The sequence below is a fragment of the Serinus canaria genome, chromosome 1 (genome assembly GCF_022539315.1).
Source record: "Serinus canaria isolate serCan28SL12 chromosome 1, serCan2020, whole genome shotgun sequence".
Classification (NCBI taxonomy): Eukaryota; Metazoa; Chordata; class Aves; order Passeriformes; family Fringillidae; genus Serinus; species Serinus canaria.
The window spans coordinates 26,369,590-26,390,954 of NC_066313.1; the positions used below are offsets into that span (position 1 = coordinate 26,369,590).

Below are 21,365 nucleotides of genomic sequence, written 5' to 3' on the forward strand. Positions count from 1 at the left end.
TGCAAAATCCCTGCTTCTCTATGATCTTCCCATGTAGATTTTATTGTTTCAATTAAAACTTGATCTAATTTCTCTTTCCTTGCCTACACACTGTCTTTGTCTTGCTTCAAACTTTTTAGATTCTCTTCACAGAGCTATCCCCATTAAATACATATGATTATCAATAAAAGTATAGGTAAAGCTAACCTACAAATGCACAGCAAAGCTTTCCCCATGAACTAGGAACCATATCCCATCTCATTAAAAGTTACCAGGCTCATACAAAGAGCACTAGCCTTTAATCCAACTGCAACCAGCCTGGTTGGTGGGGGATTTGACTCAGATGAAAACTGAGCTCAATAAATTAGTATGACATTCAGAATAAATGGTGAGACTCTGTAGGCAGAAAGACAAAGAATATTTAACATTTCCAATTTGATTTCTTCCAGTGCAATGTTTAGGTCTCATCTATCATTACTTTTGGTGACATCTTAGAGTGGGAAGAGGATACTCCATCATCTCTGAAAGTCATATGCACTTCTCCTGTTTTTCTTGTTAACTGCAAGACTAAGTTGCATGCAAGGAAAAAATCTGAAGCCTGTAAATGCTCCTAGGTTTTAGATTTTTGCTGAACATGTTTGGGAAACACTTAAATTAGGTCCAATTAGTCTTCAATCAATCTAGTTGAAGAAATTATTCTTTTGGCTGCATTCACAGGAAACTGTTAAAAGTAAATTATAGTTCTCTGATTGCTACAGACTGGAGAAAAAACTTCCCCTTCTTCACTCCTAACAGCCTACTTCTCTATTTTTAATCAGAGCTGTTGAGTAGTTTGTCCTGGGCAAAGAAAAACGTGCATACAGAAACTGATTTGGAATTCATTTCTAATAATAGGCAATAGATGCAGATGCTTAATAGGCAAAGGATACAGGATGGATTTATTTTTTTCTCCTCAGGCAGCCCCTTTTTGAATGCCACATATAAAATTTGGTTCAGACAAAACAGACTCAGGTGTGAATATTGTTTGATCTACAGCCGGCAAGAACAACTGCACTCATTAAGCTGGGCTTTTATGCATTTCACTGCATACTCATAAGCCAACTTGAAACAAATCTAAATGAATGATAAAATTACAAGTTTTACTAAGCTGGCAGAATCAAAATGAGGTTACAGGAGAAATCAAATTCCATGTAAATAAATTGGCAGTACAAGAAAATGAAGTTATCAATTTACCAAAGAATTATACATATAAATAGTCAAGCACATAATCACAAAGTCTTTACTCAGTCATGTAGAAAAGTCAATGAGAATATGGCAAGAAGGGCAGCTGTGTCATAGATATGGCCTTAAATTTCTTCAATTTCCTACAAATATTATGGAATCAGTACTGATATCATTGTTCTTACATAACAATCCATTCAGATATGTTTTTACTGTGTCATCAGTTCTTAAATTAACTTGGTGACTTTCAGCAGTGGAGTATTGGGGAAGGACAGGCTGCTTTTTTTAAATCTCATTGTAGTAACTTCAGTCTTTGCCAAAAAACTGTATTTTATATTCCAAGACCCACTGAAGCAAAGAAAAGTGAATGGTATTTGCCAGCCATAAGAACTTCTTCAAAAAGGGTTATTTCCTTCAGGCAAAATCGGAGCAAAGGTTTTCGTGAAGGCTGGGGCTGCACAGCAGCTCAGGGGCACTGTGAATAACACTGACACTTGTGAGAGAATTAAATGTGCCTTGAAAGGGGAATTTCTGCTTAAAAAGAGGAAGCTTCTTTTGCACAGAGAATACTTGCTATAAGTAGCACAAATGTATTTCTTATAGGAAAGGGTGGATTTTCTGTGATCTGGGCTTTTTGCACACAGTGGAAGACATGCACTGAGGACAGAGGAAAGGATGAACATTTCTGTTATCAAGCAAGATCTGTACTGGAGTATTTTGCTGCTTATGAGATAGGAACACTGGAGAAAGAAATAAGGCATTCCCCAGTACTGAAATAATCCTTTTGATCGAGTGCTTTAGCCTTTCTTCTTTATCTGATAATGATTTGGACAGTTACAGAAACAAGCATTTGTAATGTTCCTATAAACAAGTAGGAGCACACCTTCATAAAAACATAATTGCCACTAGTGAAGTGACTCCACAGCTGCTCTCTGAGCCACAGCTGCTGTCATAGCAGTTTCACACATATCCCTTACTTCCTGGAGCAAGCTGACCAGGCTATAGCAGAATGAGCCAGAGCCCATCCTATGGTGGCATCAGCACAATCATTTCCTGAATTCCTGGAGCAGGATGTTTATATCAGTTCCTGGGTGGAAGGACCAAAGTGGATCTCCAGGGTGTTGTCCGATCATACACATTATGAGGAGGCTGGTCCTAATTTGCACGAGGGGGTTCAAGAATCAGGTCCTTTCTTCACAGCTCAGTTCTGGTGGTTGAAGGGAAAAACCAAAACTGGAAGGCAGAATCTTTTCCTTTACCATTGTAAAGTTAATGTGCCATAAGAAGCACTGTGAGAAAATCAGTATGTGTCCCCAGAGTGATTTCTGCACTAGAACAGAGGTTTGGCTCATTTAACTGAGCTACTGAATACCACATCTTCATTTAATAATTGAGATTAATTTATTGCAAGAAAAGTAGCACTTGATCAGCGATCCTTCTGTTTGAAAAGCAGTATGAGGTTTGTGTCACATGCTCAGCTGATTTTGAAAGACTCCTGCAGAAAATAAAGAATGTAACACCTGAGGACTAAGCACAGAATATATTGCATGGCAGCTAATCCTCGTTAGCTGTGTTTGTATAGTTAGGAATCAAATACAGATTCATCTTTCTGTATACAGCACACACCTTGACACCAGAAGTGCCCTGCAAACTGCTATTTGAAGTTATGACTGCACTGCATTGTGTAGCCATGGTGCCATTGCCAGGCAAAGTGTCCTGTGCAGAAATAGGAGGCTTGCAAGAGGGACAGCCTGGGAATCGGCATTTACATTCCCTCTTCTGTACAATGACTCTTGAAGAGTCTCCAGCAACTGACTGGCCTGTGAATCAGCTGTCACCTCTAAATAGCGACCTGTGTGGAAACAGGGAGGTGCTGCTTTCTGTTTCACTGCAAAGCCAAACAGGCTGCTGTGATTTGGTGAGATGTGAACCCAGCAATTGTTGCTTCCCAGCTGACAAGTTTGCTGTACTAGCCTTGGTGCAAGTGTGAGAGCTGGGAAAGGAGCACAGACGTCACCTATTGTACCTGTGATGCAGAAGTGGTTCAACCAACTTGCCAACTCTGTGCCCAAGTGTGGCTTAAAGTGTGGAAAGATATGTACACCTGACCTTTCCTTTAGGTGGAACTCAAGCACCACAGCTAATCCAAACGAATGTCTAATTCTGGTTTGATGACGTTCTTCCCCTCTGAATTTCCCCCGCAGTTTCACTTGCAGGGAGAATACGTTTGTGTCCTGTCATTTGTGCAGGGACTCTGTGTCTTTAGGCAGCTGCTGTGCCCTCTTTCACAGATATCTGCCCCAAGTCGTGGATGAAGGATTCTGCTTGCAGAGGCACTGGAATGCCCCATGATCCCTGGACCAAAGGTATTATTTAAATAATTGATTGTTTTTGTTGTTGTCAAAAGAGAAGTTTCTAGATGTTAGAGCAAAGTGATCCCAGAATCATAGTGGAAGTCATGGTTCTCCTGAAGATGTTAGGTAGAGTAAAGGATATTGCTGAATGGAAAGGGATGCAAAATGCATTCAGAAATCAAAGAGTAGGAAGACAGAATGTTGGATTTTCTTCATGTAATGAAAAAATAATTAACAACAAGCCCATAATTTCTAAATGTCATTTGGAACGAAAACTAGTTCTAAAAGAATGAGCAATAGAAAATGTTTTGCAATTGATTAAAACAGTGACACTTTTCTGACTGGGAAAGCACATGGGAAACACAGGTTGCCTGAGTAATGTATGTTTTTAAAACATGCCCCTTGTTGGACAGTTATATGGTTGTATGGCTTAGTATTAGGGTGGAGGGTATCATATAATCCTCTGAACTTGCCATGTTAAGGAAATTTTCTTAAGGTGTGATTTCCTTTCATAAGACTTGTACAGATCAGCATTCCCCCATGTATTTACAACATGGGGGAAGGCTGGTAAATGCATTTTTAGGATAATTTAATTTACAAGCCCCTGGGATAGCTTCCAAGTCAGCAGTGGAAAGTCTTTGTCACAGATGTCCTGCCTCCAGGAGGCTCACAGCACTGCTCATGGAGCTGCTCAGTGTTGCATAGGGTGGAAATTTTAGAAAAATTCCCATGCTAGAAAAATAAAAAGAGTGATTTACTAGTTCAGTGTTTAGTTTTGTTTTGAGTTTAGCATGGGGCAGGAGAGTCTTCCCACAGAATGTGTGTACCTGTTGTAAGAAAACAAACTAATTACCTGTGGGAATATGCAAGAAAGGAACATTTTGGAAGGAACTTAAGGGTAATGAAGGAACTTAGGAGTCAAAGAGCACAGATGTGCCAGTGTCTTTCAAAAGATAATGACTACATCCAAAACTGAAAACAGTAAAAAGGAGAGCAAATGAAAACCCAGGCAAGCATACCTGATACAAAGCTCTTGTTTATGCCAAGACCTTCATGCTCCACTGTGCCTATTGGGATTTTACATGCTGGTTTCACACGCTGGATTGGGAGAAACAGGAGACAGAAAGCCAATCTCAGTAAGTCACACTGGGCTTTCTGGCAATTGCCCTCAAAAGTAAAGGGAATGAAGTTGCCTCTTTTTCCCAAACATTGGTGTTAGAGTTTTTGCCATCCAGAAGGATCTTGACATGCTTGGGAGGTGGATCAATGCAAACATCATGGAGTTCAATGAAGCAAAGTGCAAGGGGCTACACCTGTCTTGTGACAATCCCAGGGACACCAACAGGCTGGTGAAGTGAAGTGATTGAGAGCAGCCCTGTGGAGAAGGACTTGGGCCTGATGGTTGATGAAAAACTCAACATGAGCAGGAAGTGTGCATTCACAGCCCAGAAAGCCAACCATACCCTGGGCTGCATCTAAAGCAGCATAGCCAGCAGACTGAGGGAGGTGATTCTCCCCATCTTCTCTCCTCTCCACTCATGAAACCCCACCTGGAGTGCTGAATACAGTTCTGGTGCCCCCAACACGGGAAGGAGATGGAACTCTTGGAGCAAGTCCAGAGGAAGGCCACGAGGTTGGTAAGAGGACTGGAGTCCCTCCCATAGCAACCTTCCAGTATCTGAAGGGAGTTGCAGGAAAGGGAGAGGAATTCTTTGTCAGGAACTCTATTGATAGGAAAGGGAGGAATGGGTGCAAATTGCAAGAGGGGAAATTTAGGCTGGATATTCGGAAGAAATTCTTTACTGTGAAGGTGGCGAGGCACTGGAAGTGGTTGCCCAGAGAAGCTGTGGATGTCTCAACTTCTGACAGTGTTCAAAGCCAGGTTGGATGGGCTTGGAACAGCCTGGTCCACTGGGAGATGTCCCTGCCCATGGCAGGGGGCATTGGGACTAGGTGATCTCTAAGGTTTCTTCCGACTCTTTACATTCTATGATTTTATGATTCAGGACAGGAATCCCCCTGTACTGAGCCACGTGGGAACTGCCTCATGAGTTTTCTCAGACTGGTTTGGACCAAACCAAAGCCCTCATGAATCAGGCTTGTAAAGTGCATGTGCTCATATGGTTTCTTCTCCTTTCAGTTATTGCACTGCAGAGGTAGTAAATAAAAAGTTGAGTGTGACCCCTGAGTGTATACTGACATAATTTCAATTAATATGCTTCTCCATTTTCATCTCTGACATCCACACATGATTTGTAATTGTGAGTCATGGAGACATCTCCAGGAATGGCTGAAAAAGCTCCAAAAGGGATGAAAGACATGCCATGTATGCTAGCTTTATTTAGCAAGGGAAAATATTTACCTCCCCATGGACTGACCTCACTGACACAGGGTGTCAGAGATAATTTTAAAGCCCTGGGTCTTCAAACCACTCCCATCTCATCAGTTATCTATAAAAAAGTGCCACTTCCACAGATGGATGCACTCAACCTGTGAACAGCAAAACTGCACATCCACACATGGACCCACAATGTCTATCTTTCCTCTCTTACCTGGTCACCTTTGACTCCTTCTCAATTCTGGGACTGAAGACTTTCAATGGCCTGCAAATATAAGACAGAATTGAGCACAGAATTCGTATTGAATATGCCAAAGGAATGGTGTAAGTAGCCCACAGTGATACTGCAGAATTCCCCTTCCTCCCTTTAGTCTTCTGGACACTGGTTTCAAGGATTTGCATTTGTTGGTAAAGGCATTTTATAAAAAAGGGGAAGTAAAGCTCCTTGCAGCACTGAAGTTGTAGCAGCCCAATTAATGATTCAGCAATTCTCTATAAAGCAGCTCCCATGAGAGAAGCATCAATTCCCCTCTGCAGGGAAGGTAGGTGTACACCCCTCTGCAGACTCACAGGATGCTTCTTTATGCCAGCACCCCCAGCAATGTGCCTTCTCCTGGAAGATGGCAGGCAGGAATACGTGTCGGAACTTTGAGCACTTCTGTCCTCATAGCTCCAAATCCAAACCATAAAGAAAGGCATACAGTACTACTTGGTATTTTTGCCTGGGTTTTTTCTCTCTCACTCTCATTTTCAGTTCTGGTTTTGCTCTTTGCTTCTGTGAGACAGTCATCGCAAAACATGCAGAACACTCTCTCCACTTATGTCAGTAGTTGCTGAATTGCTTTAATTTCTCCTCTTACACACCTGCACTGAATTAAAAAAAAAAGAGCTATCCTTTATTTTTGACTTGACTGAAAGCTAAAATTCTTATTTATAGGATGGAAATATGACTGCTGCAAAGTAGTTTCTGTCATTTTCAGTGGCTTGGTGCAGGCATTTTTACTTAGGCAGTCAGTTGTCTGGTTTAGTTCAGTGGGGCCCAGCCTGGGAGGGGAAAATCCCTTGATAAAAGTTTACCATGCAGTTGGGTGGCTGGAGCAGAAAAAGAATGACCTCTGTCTATGACAATGGATTCTGCCTGAGCCCTCCCTCCCCCCCCCACATCTTTTGCTATGACAGGTGGATCAAAAGAAAGTTATCTATATCCTCCAAGCCATGTGGACTTCTTTCTCCCCTTTCCTAAGAAAAGGTAGGATGAAGTTGGAAAAAAGACCATTGTCCAAGTCCTGTACATTACAGTACACTCACTAAACATGTGTCAGTGAACTGAGTGGAATTCTATATTAAACAGAAGAAGACACCAGAGACTTGGAGTAAAGCTAAAGACCCAAGTGTACCAGCCTAAAATAAAACATGACAAAAAATGGGAAACCATCCGTCAGGAAAGTGTACTACTAGTGACAGCAGACAGAGATCTCACTGGTTTTAGGCAGTATGAGAGCTGGAAAGTTTTACATCTGCTTCAGCAAAAGATGTTTCTTTGGAGCTGTTTGAAGGAGGAGAGTGAAAGACTTTGGCAAGGGTGGTATGGAGGCTTCTCCCAAATATATGGAAAAGACACACAAAAACCACAAAGGTGCTGCTAAAATGGAAAATAGCAAACACAGATCGGATGCAGGTGCCGCTCTCAGGCTGCATGGGAATGACATTTGCCTGTTTACCAGGACTATGGGCCCTTACACCACATGAACCCAAGCAGCCAGAGAGGTGCTTTGCTTAGGAGACAAGACCTAGGGGTTTTTTCTTGTTTCCTAAAGAGAAACTAATTTTTTCTTTACCAAGAACTATGTGCTGTTTAGCATCAGCTCTCTGTATCCCATATCATAAGATTTCTCTATGTTATGCTTTGCTGTTGTTAAGGATAGGTTCCTGTTCCTGTCACAAAACCGAAGGTCACACACTTCATCACTTCTGGTAGCTGACATCACTGAGACGTCTCCCCCACCTCTTCCTTCTTCATCACACTCTCCTCCCCCTTTACTTTCAATTCCCCATCTTCTTCCCCACACTGCCAGGCCAAGCATGCTCCCCATTCCTCTTTCCTCCGCTCCGGGCATTTTGGGTACTTGTCCTGCCCTTTGGACCTCAGGGACTCTATGTTCCTCCCATGGCATGCACAGTCTGCAGTAATCTTGCACAACATCACCTCCTCTGTAAACCAGAGATCTGCCATAGCATGCTAGTTGTGGTTGGTAAAGGCTGGGAAACACATAGAATCCCTTGCACCAATCTATAGAAAAAGGTGAGATTAACTTTCTCAATCCTCTCTCTTGCTAAAACCTCTTGTTTTACCACTTCTTTGAGAGTACTGGAGTGGTTTTAACCTCTAACATGTTTCTTTCTTTCCTTCTTCTTACAGTGTCATGGAGGTCTGCATATTCTTCCTTTGTGCCATGATATTTCTCCCAGGTAAAAGGCACATTTTTACTTATTAAAACTATTTTCATTGTTTGTGTCCTGCTATGTGATACTTTCTCATCTTAAGAAGATCATTCCTTAGTCGTATTAATCACTTCCATTGCACAATCAAGGTCATATAGCCCATGTGACATGTATTTAAATTGTGTGCAGGGACTCTATAAAATATATATAGTAAGTACTTTCTCTCTTCAACTTTATATCTTTACATTACACTTATTTTATGTTGCTCTTAAATTCCCAATTTAAATCTGTCTTTAAAATGTGTGTGTTATCACCTGTGTGCATTATAGAGAAGAGCAGTACTAAACTGAAAACTGGCAGTCTGCTATGGGACAACTGGAGTTTGAGGCAGCCACAGAGATCATTTTGCAGTCTGGTGCTCTGGAAGAACAGTCAAAACTTTGCACCAGGAGAGAGACTGTAAATCTTCTTCTCCTTCTGAACACAGCAGAGATGTTTGTATCTTCTGGGACAGAGGGCTGCATTTCTTATTCCAAGAAAACACAGTCCCCCAGACCACTACTCATAATAATGGACACATGCACGGGGGAAAGCAGGAGGAAAATCATCCCTTGTGTAGTGCAGCTCATCCTTTCTTTGCACGAAGGCATAATTGTGTTTATTGACCATTTCTGTTAACAAGATCAGCAGCAGAACAGTTAAATCTGACATTTACTCTGTCATTAAATTCTAAATTAATTACAGAACAGTTAAATCTGACATTTAATTTGTCATTAAACTTTAGATTAATTCTTCATTGAGATTGAAAGTGTTCACCTGCTTCTGACCTTCTGGTCATGCATCCCCTAGACACTCACACTTACCACACAGTGGGTACTCCACAGTACAATTTCTTCAAAAATGTAATGCGTTGTTATTTTCTTAGGAGAATTAACTCAACTTTTTAAACATCAATTGTGCATCTATCTTCTTTGTGGCAGAATCTCATTATACTCAGGATGCTACAAGCAAGAATTGTTTGGATCTTTGGCCTGGAGATAAGTCTTCTAAAATATAGATGGTCATGATCTCTGTGTGGTAGGCCTTCTTTGGAAAGTAAAATATAGGAAGAAAAGTTAGAAACAGTTTTATGACCTGAACTCCTCAGGACTAAATGAGTCAGTTTGAACAACTACGTGTCCTGTCATACCTAATGGGAGAATTTGTGTCTAAATGTTGGTGGTTTTATTTCCACTGTTGTTAAGTGTTGGATCTCTGAGTACAACTTAAAATTCCATTGTAGATGGTGGAAATCTTGATTTTTCTCTCTCTCTGTCGAAGGTATTGTTGCCAGTGTGCATCCGGTGAAGGCATTTCTCCATCACACTGTACACCTATCCTGCTATTTTCCAAACTCTCAGAAAATTGACATGACAAATTTAATAATCTTTTGGCAAAAAGACACTAAAGTGTTGCACGAAGTATATTATGGCCAAGAAAAGCGTGAGAACCTTAGTCCTGAATATATAAATCGCACCAAGGTGGACATGGGCAAATGGACCTTGCAGTTATTAAATGCAGGAGTTGAGGACGAGGGACGTTATCAGTGTATTATTATGCAGAAAAAAACTGAACAACCAGCACAGGTCATACACCACTCTGAGTGCTCACTGCTCATCATTGGTAAGTAATCTCTTCCGATTTCCATCTGGTCTGTGGGATTCTTTGGGATTTTGTGCAGTCCAGAAATATGGGCCCCAAAATTGTGCCTGTTCTGGAGCAAAATTTTTAAAGAGGAATAAGAGACTTGCTTCCTGCAAGTTTTATGGCTTTTAGGACTCTGGAAAATAAACTTATTTGCATCTGACAAACTACCTTCTATTAAAAGTAGCAGTAGTTATCCAACCTTACCAACACTGGTGGCAAATTAGATTTGAAACATAGCAAGATCTCTGCAAGCACACAGCTATTTTATGATCATATAAATCACAGGGAAAATAAAGAAAAAACCAGCCTACATGGAGGAGTAGAAATTCATATGTTCAGCTAAAGGAAGGCAGAAAATACCTCTGAAGAAAATTATATGCATACATTGGTGAGATTCCACCTGATTTTTCTGCATCAGAGAATTTTTTGTAATCAGAGGCAAAGGCAGTAAATCTTTTAACAGGGAGATGGAAGTGAGGCACCAATGTTTTCTTCACATTTTCTAATATTTTTTTAACAACCAATATATAATCCTAATGTTTCTCTATTTTAAACTATTCTGTTAGTAGCCTTTATCTGTATGCCTGTGTTCTGTCTTCAACTATGGTAGTGCTAGTCATTAATAAAGCAGCTTCTAACTTGCACTGGTGCTTTCAGGCTTCAGCATACTTCTTTAAAAGAGAACAGGCCAAGTGTAACAGCAGCCAAAAACAGGGTACCAGGACAATTGGCCCTATTTAGCTTTGTGCTACTAGCAAGTGTTCCCTTGTTCCACAGACAGAAAATGTAGATTGTTAATTTTGATTCTCCCAGGATCTGCTAGAGAAGCATTTTCAGTGATGTTTCAGAACTCAGAAACTCACAATGTGCACTCAGTTTCAAGGCCCTTGGTTTAAGATGTGTAGCATCAAGTGCTCAGTCAATTCAAACAGTTTAATCAGTTATCAGTTTACCCAAAATCTGAGCAACATGTTACAGATATCTCATTCGTAGGACTCAAAGTCTCCTACACCTTTTAAGGTTTAGTCAGGAAGACAGTTTTAACAATGTGCTATTGTCTTCCTTCCAAATTACTCTCTGTTCAATAAACTCCCAAAGGAAGGAGCAGTATAAAACCATATGTGAAAAAAACCTCAAGCCCTTCAAAATAATTAGATGAAAAATGCAAATATTGAAATGTACCTGTGCTTATATGCCGCTTTTTAATTACAACCTCATCTAATACAGGGAGGGATTCTTGTAGTTTGGCATGTCATACTTAAAATGGGCATAAGAAAACCTGAGGGCTGTACAAGAATGACAGGGCAGTCACACAAAGCTGTCTAGATCACTTGGTGACAAAGCATTCAGACCTAATGCAGTACCTTTGAATACAATTTAAACATGTTATTTTAATGTATTGCATTAGTACAATGTATAGATAACATGAAACTGTGTCAGGGGAGGTTTAGGTTGGATAGCAGGAAAAGGTTTTTCACCCCATGGGTGGGAGGTCAGGCACTGACAAGTTCCCCAGGGAAGTGGTCACAACACCAAGCCTGAGAGAGATGAAGAACAGTTTAGATAATGCTCTCAGGCACATGGTTGTGCCTCTTGGGGATCCTTTGTGGGGCCAGAGGTTGCACTTGATGATCTTTGTGGGTCCCTTCTAACTCAAGAGATTCTAGGATTCTATATATATGTTAGATGTATTTCATCCAGCCATGATGACTTAACAATGGACTCAGATCCTTCTCCAGAAAAAAAAGGAAGGCTTCACAGTGGAAAACTTTGGCTCTTAAAAATGCAAGGTAGGGACCATGCCGACAAGCAGCTAAACTGGAAAATCTGCTATTGTGGCATGTCTGCAGTGCTTCCTCTGGATAGATCAATAAGGGAAGTAGGTGAGACCGGGAAGCTGTTTCAAAATGTGCACTACTTAAAGCGTTGAGACTGAAATGATGTCACAAGAGAGACTTACAGTTGCTCATTTTAAAGGGGATGTTGAAAAACTGAAAAGTGTGAAAAAAGCTCTAGTAGAGTTATCTGAAGACTGGAAAAAATACAGTCAACTAGAAACAATAAAACAACAATCTTACAACCTTTTAACACCATCTAATCAGAAGAGTTTTGTTTCCAGCATGTGAGAACCTGAAATACATGTAAAATACTAGATATTTAAAATAAAAAGGAAGTAAAGGCTAGTTCATTAATTATGTGACAGTCAGTGTCTGGAAGGAAGTAAGGCAGATGGTCACTTAAGAAAACAAAAGTGATTAAGCCATTGAGAAAAATATTAAGGGCTTGATGGACTGTTGTCTCTTGAGGTATTTAATCTAATCCCGAAGTTTTTTTGGAAGACACTATCTTTAAATACAAAAGACTTCCTGAAATGTGCTTTTCTGTTAGCAAACATAAACCCCATATATGTAGCCCACATCCTGAATGCAGCCAGCATCACTTTTCAGTAAACTGAGGTTCCAGAAACTATAAAAGAGAAGTGCAACCTATATTCCACTATTTCCACTTGCTTACTGTCAATAAGATTGAAGCCCTTAAATCACTTGGATGTTGTGGCATGTTTCATAGCCATGGATTACATCCTTGCTATCCCTATAAAATACCAAGGAGAGAATAAATACTCCAGACTAGAAGTCTGACAGCAGTCAGCTAAGCAAGTCAGACCTTGAGCTTTTCTGAGGGACAACTTAACTAAATTTTGAGGTATAGAAAAGGGGGGCTTTTTCCATTTTGAATTCATATCCATCAACTCTCTTGGGGGGATTTAAGTGACAAAGCTAAGTCCTATGCATTGTGTACTAGGGTAGAGAAGATAAAAACAACATCATATTTCTTCATTCATCCATAGTAACAATCCTGTAGGGCAAGGATTAGTTCCTTGTTCCAACACATTGAGTGTGTGTGCAGAAGAGTGAGACACTCTCAAGACTCACATTTTTCTAAGAACCCTTTTCCCTTCTCCAGTATTTCTGCATATTGTCTTTAGTCCTATTGGCCCTAAAAAATTAAGCATCTGCAATGAAATCTTGAGTCTACTTCCCGGGATTTGTTTCTGACTTTTTGAGAGGTTCTCTGGGGTTTTTTTAACTTGCTATGGGCCAACTTAGTGGTCAGTATTATGTCAACATTCTCTCTTTCTCCTTTTCCATTATAGTCTATTATTTTCATTATCAACCTCTGACCAAACAAACCCTGATTAAGTATATCTAGATTAATTAAGAGAGGGTATTGGTTAAAAGCTTCTATTTATCATTCATATTTTATGTTTAAATAGTTCTTCCCATTCCTCTTTCACTATTTCTTGCATGGGAAACTTGACTTTTTAAAGCAATGGGTGTGCTTTTCATTTGTTGTGATGAGTACTCAATGACACAAAATAAAAAACCCTTACGCTATAGTCAATTCCTTCAGAAAAGCTAAGCTAAGAGAACCCTACCACAAAGTGATGATGAATTATATGCTGCAAAATGTTTACTTAGAATACTGACAGACACCTGGGATATTTCTACTTAAACAGTGCTGCACTTTGAACTTACCCCATCTGGATTCTCTCAGATTGTTTCTATTTTTACATTTCTCAGTTAGAGGTTTGTGGGTTTCCTCTTACCCATTCAGGACGCCAAAGGTAGGGAACGTTGTGGTCCCTTCCCGTTTTCTGCTTAAGCCCTTATTTGTAAGCAGGCCAGGTTTCATTATTCTGAGATATTAATGTGTCTTAAAGAGGTGGGAAGAGACAGAGGCCCACTGTCTGGCTGATCAGACTTGCATCCTTGAAACACCCTGAGAAAAAGAAGCAGCAAGTCTACCTACACACACAAAAAAAAATGCCATATAAATCCCTTCTTGGAATGCCCATTGTTTTCCTGAAGAAAAGTGTTTAGACTTGTTTCTGCCTGAAAATTTTAAATAACAGGCAGAGACTGTCACAAATATGGTGTGGCTGGCTCATGATGCTCTGTCTTTGGTCTATTTCAGCCAACTATAGTCAACCTGAGATAGCAGAACTGCACTCCGGGGAACCAAAGCCCAATGGATACTTGAACCTCACCTGTTCTTCCAGTGGAGGTTATCCAGAGCCCAAGGAGATGACTTGGCTGATTTCACATGATAACATAACACACAGCAGTACAGCTCACATGGATGTCTCACAGGATGCTGTGACAAAGCTGTATAATGTTACCAGCAAGCTGAATATCCCAGTTCCTACAAGGAGCCCCACTAATATCAGCTGCTTGCTTCGCCTTAGGGAGCAGCTTGGAAGCCTTGTCTCAGTCCCACTGGGCATAGGTGAGTCTCCGTTTGGCCATTCCAATTTCTGAATGGGTAGGAGCAGGCAGTACTGCAGCACAGCTGATCACAGACAGCATCACGGTCAAGGCAGGGAAAAAACTCTAAGTAGGAGTAGAAGTCGATTTAAAGGGGTTGTAGGTGCTCTATCCTGTTCACCGCTGAACTTCCTCTCTTTTCCACATGGGAAATCTTATTACACAAGGAGAGGGCACAGAGAAGGAATTGCTACATAATCCAGAACACAGCCCTATTGATCCCCTCCCTGGAAGATGCTGCAGTAGCAACAAAGCAACCTAGGAGTCTGATCAGGCAGCAATCAGTCTCTGGAAGTGACAGCTGTTGGGAGAGGTTGTCACTTCACACAATCAGAGAACTGGTGAGGTTGGAAGAGGCATCTGGATATAATCTAGTTCAACCACTCTGCTCAAAGTAGGGTCAATAGGTAGCGCAGCACCTTATCCAGTTGGAATTTTAAACATCTCCCAAGATAAAGACTGCACAACCTCTCTCAGCAAACTTCCAGAGTTTGACTACCCTGACAGTAAAAAAAGGGTCTTTTGCTGGTTTAAAGTGCTTGAGCTGCTATTCTTAATCATTCCTTAGAAAGAGGCAGAAGGCTAAACAGAAAAGTTCCACGGACCATATTTGGTTCACAAACTGCGAAATAGACTGTGCTGAGTTTAACTGTAAAGACCATGAAACTTGGACTAATATTAGAAGCATTCCTGGTGGTTTTCATAACATTTGGCAGAATTAAGTGCACATTCCAAAATGACTATTTGGGGATTTTTCTTCTCTGAAATTGTGTCTTTTTTCAGACACCTCTTGCAAGAAGAATCTGGGGACCTGAGTTCCATTATGACTTTACTGCCAGATTATCTCAGGGTTCCACATGGCTGATCCTTTCTTTAAACTAAAACAATATTTTACTTATCTTCTGGACTAGGAAAACTTCTTTTCACACGTTTTTGTTTATAAGCTATGGCACAAGAACATCAAAATAAGGATAATTCCCATTTTGGTCATAGGTTCATTTGGCTTGCACATGTCTCTTTTAGACAATGCTGAAGATGGAGAGCTGTGCTTCAATTAACAGGATCAAGGAGCCAAGAGGGAATGGTAGCATTGCAGGAAAGCCTACCAGGCTACTATAAACATGCACTTTATTACTGCAAATATAAAAGAAATTTGCCACTTGTTCTGAAAAAAGTTCCACAGTGTAGTTTCCTTAATATAAATTTAGCTAAAGGGTTAAGCTGCCAAGGGTTAAGTTATCACCAGATATGGCAAACTGCCTCTCATGTCTTTGCATTCTAGGGCTTTTAAACACTATTAAAATACAATCCAAAAGTCTTCTAATGTTTGTTCAGCTCTGCACATTGCTCATTGGTCTTGCAATGGTTATATTAGCTATAATGCTGAATCTTCCTCTTTCCTCTTCAATTCTTCTCTCCTCTCTGGCTTTATGAAAATACATACCTGACAAACAGTGATGGTGGGTAAGAAACCAGGAACTCCATACAAACATAAGTTTTGTTTGGCAATAACTGAAGCTCTATCAGCTGCTAACCCTGCCAACCAAAACCTCAAAAACATAAAAACCAGAAAGAGAGGGAAAGTCCTTTGAATTCCCTGCTACTTTCACATCCCTTACAGCATTTCATTAGGCTTTGACCATCATTTCCAACAGACACCAAGTAGTTAGATGTTCCAGATTCTTCTAACTTGCTCGGTAAAACGGAGCAGCATTGGCACAGTAGCTGCCTCATAGGCTGTTGTACCAATTAAGTTGCTGATCTTTCACATGTTTAGGTTTACCTAAACCTCAGAAAGAGTGCTTTGCTTTACTCCTGTTGAAGTGAACTAGTGAAACAGGTAGTTTCACTAGTTATTGGAAAGGGAAATAAAATAATGTGGATAATGGTTTATTGACACTAGTAAAGCAAAAAGGATGCCAAGGGCCTCAACGTAAACTTCTATTTCATGTAACTTTGGGAGAGAGTGTTTAAAGTAATTGTCACCAAATTAAATCTTCGCTGTGTGTATCTCCTCTATTTTTTTATTCAGAGATACAAGAGAAAGAAATGGAGCAAGCAAAGATAAATTTCTTTGGCCCACTTATAGCTGTGGTTGTACTGATCATTTCTGCACTTCTTCTGGGTTTTGTGATATTAAAGAAGAAAAGAAATATCTTGTCTACCAACCAGAGTAAGTTACTACTTGTCATTCAGCTCTACCATGCCTCAACTCACAGGCTTCACCCTTTGTAATCATCCTTTTGCCTACTTTCAAGCTGCTGACAAAAAGTTAGGTTTCATGTTGGACTTAAGCTGAACTTCCGAGGACAATTTACTTCCTGCAGCAACTTAGTCCATCCTGCAGCAAGTCAAAGCATCTTTCTCCTGCCTCATCCTGGCATCCACTTCTCCCTCTTTTTTGTGCTCTGTGAGACTGCCATGGCACCAGCTTACCACCTTTTCCAGTAGTTTCATCCTTCTTTATTCTGGGTTTGGGGTAGATTTGGCTCTTAAAGTCATTGAACTATATAAATCTTTCTTGCCTATCACTACTTATAAGAAAGGTGGAGTTGGGTCAGGGATGAGATGAACTTACATGAAGTTCATGGAAGGATCTCTGTCATCACAGAGGTTAACATTGTTCCACCCCAAGCTGCCAACACACTAGGCTGAAAGAATCATCTTGTACTGGGAACAGAACTTGATCTTGGCATTTCATTTCTCTATTTTGTACCAAGACTAATTCTCAGCAGTCCAGGGTTTATTCAGCACTGAATCATGTTGACATCAAAATCTATTTTCCTTGTAGCAAGAGGGAAATGCATTCCTCAGTCAGTCCTGTTTCCCTATACAGCCCAGGGTCCTGAGCCCCACCTTGTTCTTTTCTCAAATTCTAAGATAACTGGACATTTACTAACTCCTTTACAGCTCCTATTTTTCACGTTTGTAAATTACATATTGATCTATTCTAGGTGTCAGTCTAGCAGTCTAGAAGCTGTCCAACTTGAAACTGACGCCATCAGCCAGACTGCTGACTGGGAACCACCTCTGCACCCAGAAAGGCATGAGGTGCCGTGTTTTTAGAGGTCCTGCCAGCTCAAGAATCCTCCCCAGAACAACATGCAGCACTTTTGTTGATGGCTGAAACCTAAGCCCAGTGTTGTCTGCTTTTATTGTTGCTCCAGAATGGTAGTAAATTGTAGTAAATATGATGCTCTGCCTGTCTGCATGACTACCTTTTTGTTGTATCGTTTATTATACACTGTGACAATGTAAAATCCTGAGAGTCAATGGAGAAAGCAGAGCTGCATGGGTCACAGAATGTCTCAGAAATAGAAAGAGTTAAGCCACAATCTGTGAATCATAACCATCACTGCAAACACAATCAGAGGTAAGCTATTACCCATAAATCATAGAATCATAGGACCATAGAACAGTAGAATGACTTGGGTTGGAAGGGACCTTGAAGGTCATCTAGTTTCAAGCCTCCTGCCCAACCATGAGCCATAAATGCTTTTGGCAGAGACACAGTGGCTTTGTACCAGTAACCTCTTTGTAAAGCTTCATACCACTTTGGGGCACATCCCCGCTTTCTGAGAAAAGTCATGGAATTCCTATCAAGCATTTGAAACTAGAAATTATCTAAAGGAAATACTTGCTTTAAACATAATTTGTGATTAACTTCTTTTTTTTTTTATATATCATCCAAGCTTAATATACCCAGACAGTTAGTACCTCCACACTTTGCTCCTCTGTATTCTGACTGAGAGTTGTAAGAGTTGTTCAGGTGGATGCAGGGATAGAAAATGATAGCATGAGGTATCATATGTGTGTATATCTAACCATACAAAATTAGGCTGAGCAGATAATGAAAAAATATTACATAAGTCATGTTCTTTTTTGGTTGACTATGTTCTTAATTTTACTTCAGACCTTGATGATAGAGCAATTCATACACTGTGGTATGTTCAGCCATAGGAAGGAGTTTTATCCTTTGGAAAAAATCCTTTGTTTCACTCAAAATGTGTCAGTTCTCCAATCTTGAATGATCTCAGCACTTTATATTCTTCAACAGCACTGACATCTCTCCAGAGGAAGAATGCAGCAGAACTGAGACAAAATTCTTCTGAGATCTTGATTGTGTTTTTAGGTCTGACACTTTCAGAAAGAGCAGGGACATTAGCATCATATTCTTAAGACAAATTTCAGCGCAGAGTTGCAGTCTGGGGACATAAATTTTCTACAGTTGTTGGGTAGACATATTCTTTTCTGTTAAGTGAGGAGAGTTGCTAGATTTCACCTCAATTTTTACTCCATTTTCATGTATATGGGAGAAATGCATGTCCTTTTGAGTTAGCTAAAATATTTTGAAGTCAGTTTATTAAGCTATTACACTAACATTCAAAATATTTTCATTCAGATTAATATCATTCAAACATTATTAAAAGGTAAAGGTTTCAATTTTTTGTAAAAGTTTATATTTTCTAGCAAACTTATTTAATGATGGATTAAAACATATGTCTTTTTCTGTGTTGCTGTTTTTATTTTCCTTTCATTAAAGCATTTTGTTAGGGAATACCAACATTTGGTGTTCTCAGGGAGGAAACATTTCCAGAATTACTTCTTGGAAGCAAATGAATAAAAAAGATATTGCTGCATTGACTGAGAATGGCACAACTGGAGGTTTCATATGTTCATTCATACATATGTACATCAGCAACTATAACTAGTGGAAAAGGCAACATGGTTGGTTAGGTTTATCCTTTGAAAACTCCCTTCCATTCTTAATTTGTTCCTAATAGGTGAAGTTGTTTGTTTTCTCCCCTGCCATCCCTCTGCTTTAGGCTGCCAACCTCCTTCTATTAACTGCTCCGTTTCTCTACCTCCTCTATTATTTCCCTTAAATCAAGTCTAATTCCTTCCTGCAGGTAAAGATTTAAGGGGGAAAAAAGCAGATGGGCTTCAGGGAAAATCTTAATTTGTCTCTGTGTGTTGAAACGTTAATCTTCTGCACTAGCAGGTGTAATGAGCACAGTAGCAAGGCACAGGAAAAGCATGGCTGATGTGCTGGCATTTTTCGTCCTCCATACAAATGCGTCCACATTTCCAGGCTATCGCCTCACATACTTCATTTCCTTCTTTGGCAGCTTTCAGTCAGTTAGTGGCTCCATTAATGTGGCAAGTACATGAAAGAGTGTACATCCACTATGTACCACAGCATGGAACAGCTTCAAAAACACCACTCCTTTATTTTTAGGCCGAACATTATGAATTTCAGAAATCAAAGACTTGTTAACAAAGAAATGGCAAAGATGTATCAAATTCGCATCCAATGCTCTAATGTAAAATTCTGTTATCAGAGTTGTGATAGATTGATCCAAGTTCACTCATTAACCAGCACTACATCACCACATAGTTGAGATTGGAATGGATCTAGGGAATGTATCCAACTCAACCCTCCTGCTCGAGCAGGGTCACCTGGAGCAAGTTGCCCAGATCTATGTCCAGACAGTTTGTGAGTATCTCCAAGGAGGGAGACTCCACAGCATATCTGGGCAAGCTGGTGCAGGGCTCAGCCACCCTTCAGAGTAAAAAGGATTTCCTTCTGAAAGGTGTTCAGAACTGTGTCCAGTTCTGTGCTTTCCAGTATGTGAGAGACGTGGACATACTGGAGAGAGTCCAGTGAAAGACTACAAGAAGGATTAAAGTACTGGAGCATCTCTCATCTGAGCACAAGCTGAGTACATTGGGCTGCTCAGCCTGGAGAAAAAAAGCCTTGGAGAGATCTCATGAGTGCATATAAATCCCTGAAGGGAGGGTGCAAAAGAGTCTGAGCCAGACTCTTTTCAGTGGTGCCCAGTGACAGGCCCAAAGGCAATAGGCACAAACTGAAACACAGGAGGTTCTTTCTGAACACCTTTCAGAAGGAAATCCTTTTTACTCTGAAGGGTGGCTGAGCCCTGCACCAGCTTGCCCAGATATGCTGTGGAGTCTCCCTCCTTGGAGATACTCACAAACTGTCTGGACATAGATCTGGTGCTTCACTGGTGCTGATCAGAGGGGCAGGACCACATACCTCAGCCTGCTGGCAGTGCTTTCCCTGATGCAGCCCAGGCACTGTTGGCCGCCTTTGCCACGAGGGCGCACTGCTGCCTCATCTTCAGCTTGTCCACTAGGGCATCCCTGTCCTTTTCGGCTCAGCTGCTTTCCGGATGGATTGCCCCAGCCTGTCCCCGTGCCTTTTGGGGGCTATTCCTTCCAAGATGCAGGACTTCAGATTTCCTTAGATTTTTTTCGGAGGTTCCTCTCTGCTTATTTCCCCAGGCTCTTGAGACCCCTCTGGATGGCCACACAACTGTCCGGGGTCTACTCCTCCAAGTCTTTTTTTTAAACTTGGTGAGTGTGCACTTGATCCCAGGTCATTAGCAAAGTTTATTAGCAAAAAGGAAAGTCAGTTATTTTTAACGCCAGCCAGTGCTACTGCAACTAGCAACTATTTCCCTATGGTTAAAAAGTGATGGAAGAGTGGAGGGTAGCATTTCCAGAACATTCTACAGTTACTTCTCAGGAGATTGATATTAAAAAAGCACCACACGGCAAGTATGCCTTAGGGCAATTTTTCCTCTTTCAGGTGAATTATTTGCTACTGGAGGTTACACTCAACCACAAAAATACAATAATTCTATTAAAGAAATCTATCTATGTTTTGGTTTCAAATTATCTTTCTTCCTCCTTTCCAAACTCAGAAGGCAAAAAGCAAAATCATATATATATATATATACAAAATGCTTCTCTACACTGGAATGCCAGGCTGTCATAAATTATAAATTCATAACTGATTTCTCCTTGGTTTTCAGTCTTCTGTACTAGGAGGACCATAATGCAGGGACAGGGAAGGATTTAAGCAAGACGTGTTTTCTGATTTCAGGATGGACTGCCAGAAGGTTTTCAAGAGAAAAACTACAATTAGACAGGAAAGCTGGTGAAAGCTGTGAAAGATGGGAAATGTATGAGGACTGAGAAAGTGTAAGGAGATCA

General features: G+C 40.5%; 1 protein-coding gene across 2 annotated transcripts; it reads left to right on the forward strand.

Moving 5' to 3' along the window:
* Positions 1-3,424: 3,424 nt before the first annotated feature.
* Positions 3,425-18,907, forward strand: CD86 (CD86 molecule). Of its 2 annotated transcripts, none has more exons than XM_009102612.4 (6): positions 3,425-3,566; positions 8,312-8,361; positions 9,655-9,996; positions 13,996-14,307; positions 16,378-16,518; positions 17,300-18,907. In XM_009102612.4, exons 2-6 carry the CDS (start codon positions 8,316-8,318, stop codon positions 17,317-17,319), a joined length of 861 nt encoding a protein of 286 aa, XP_009100860.1. In that variant the 5' UTR covers positions 3,425-3,566; positions 8,312-8,315; the 3' UTR covers positions 17,320-18,907. The 2 variants fall into 2 exon arrangements, with proteins under 2 accessions (XP_009100860.1, XP_018763741.1); XM_018908196.3 differs by lacking the exon at positions 3,425-3,566 and adding an exon at positions 7,959-8,194.
* Positions 18,908-21,365: the final 2,458 nt, after the last annotated feature.

Bases quoted from the DNA above. Each gene is read 5' to 3' on its own strand.
- CD86 (XM_009102612.4), top strand. From the start codon at position 8,316: ATGGAGGTCTGCATATTCTTCCTTTGTGCCATGATATTTCTCCCAG. The intron at 9,997-13,995 runs GTAAGTAATCTC...GGTCTATTTCAG, and splicing joins GTGCTCACTGCTCATCATTG to CCAACTATAGTCAACCTGAG. The intron at 16,519-17,299 runs GTAAGTTACTAC...GATCTATTCTAG, and splicing joins TATCTTGTCTACCAACCAGA to GTGTCAGTCTAGCAGTCTAG.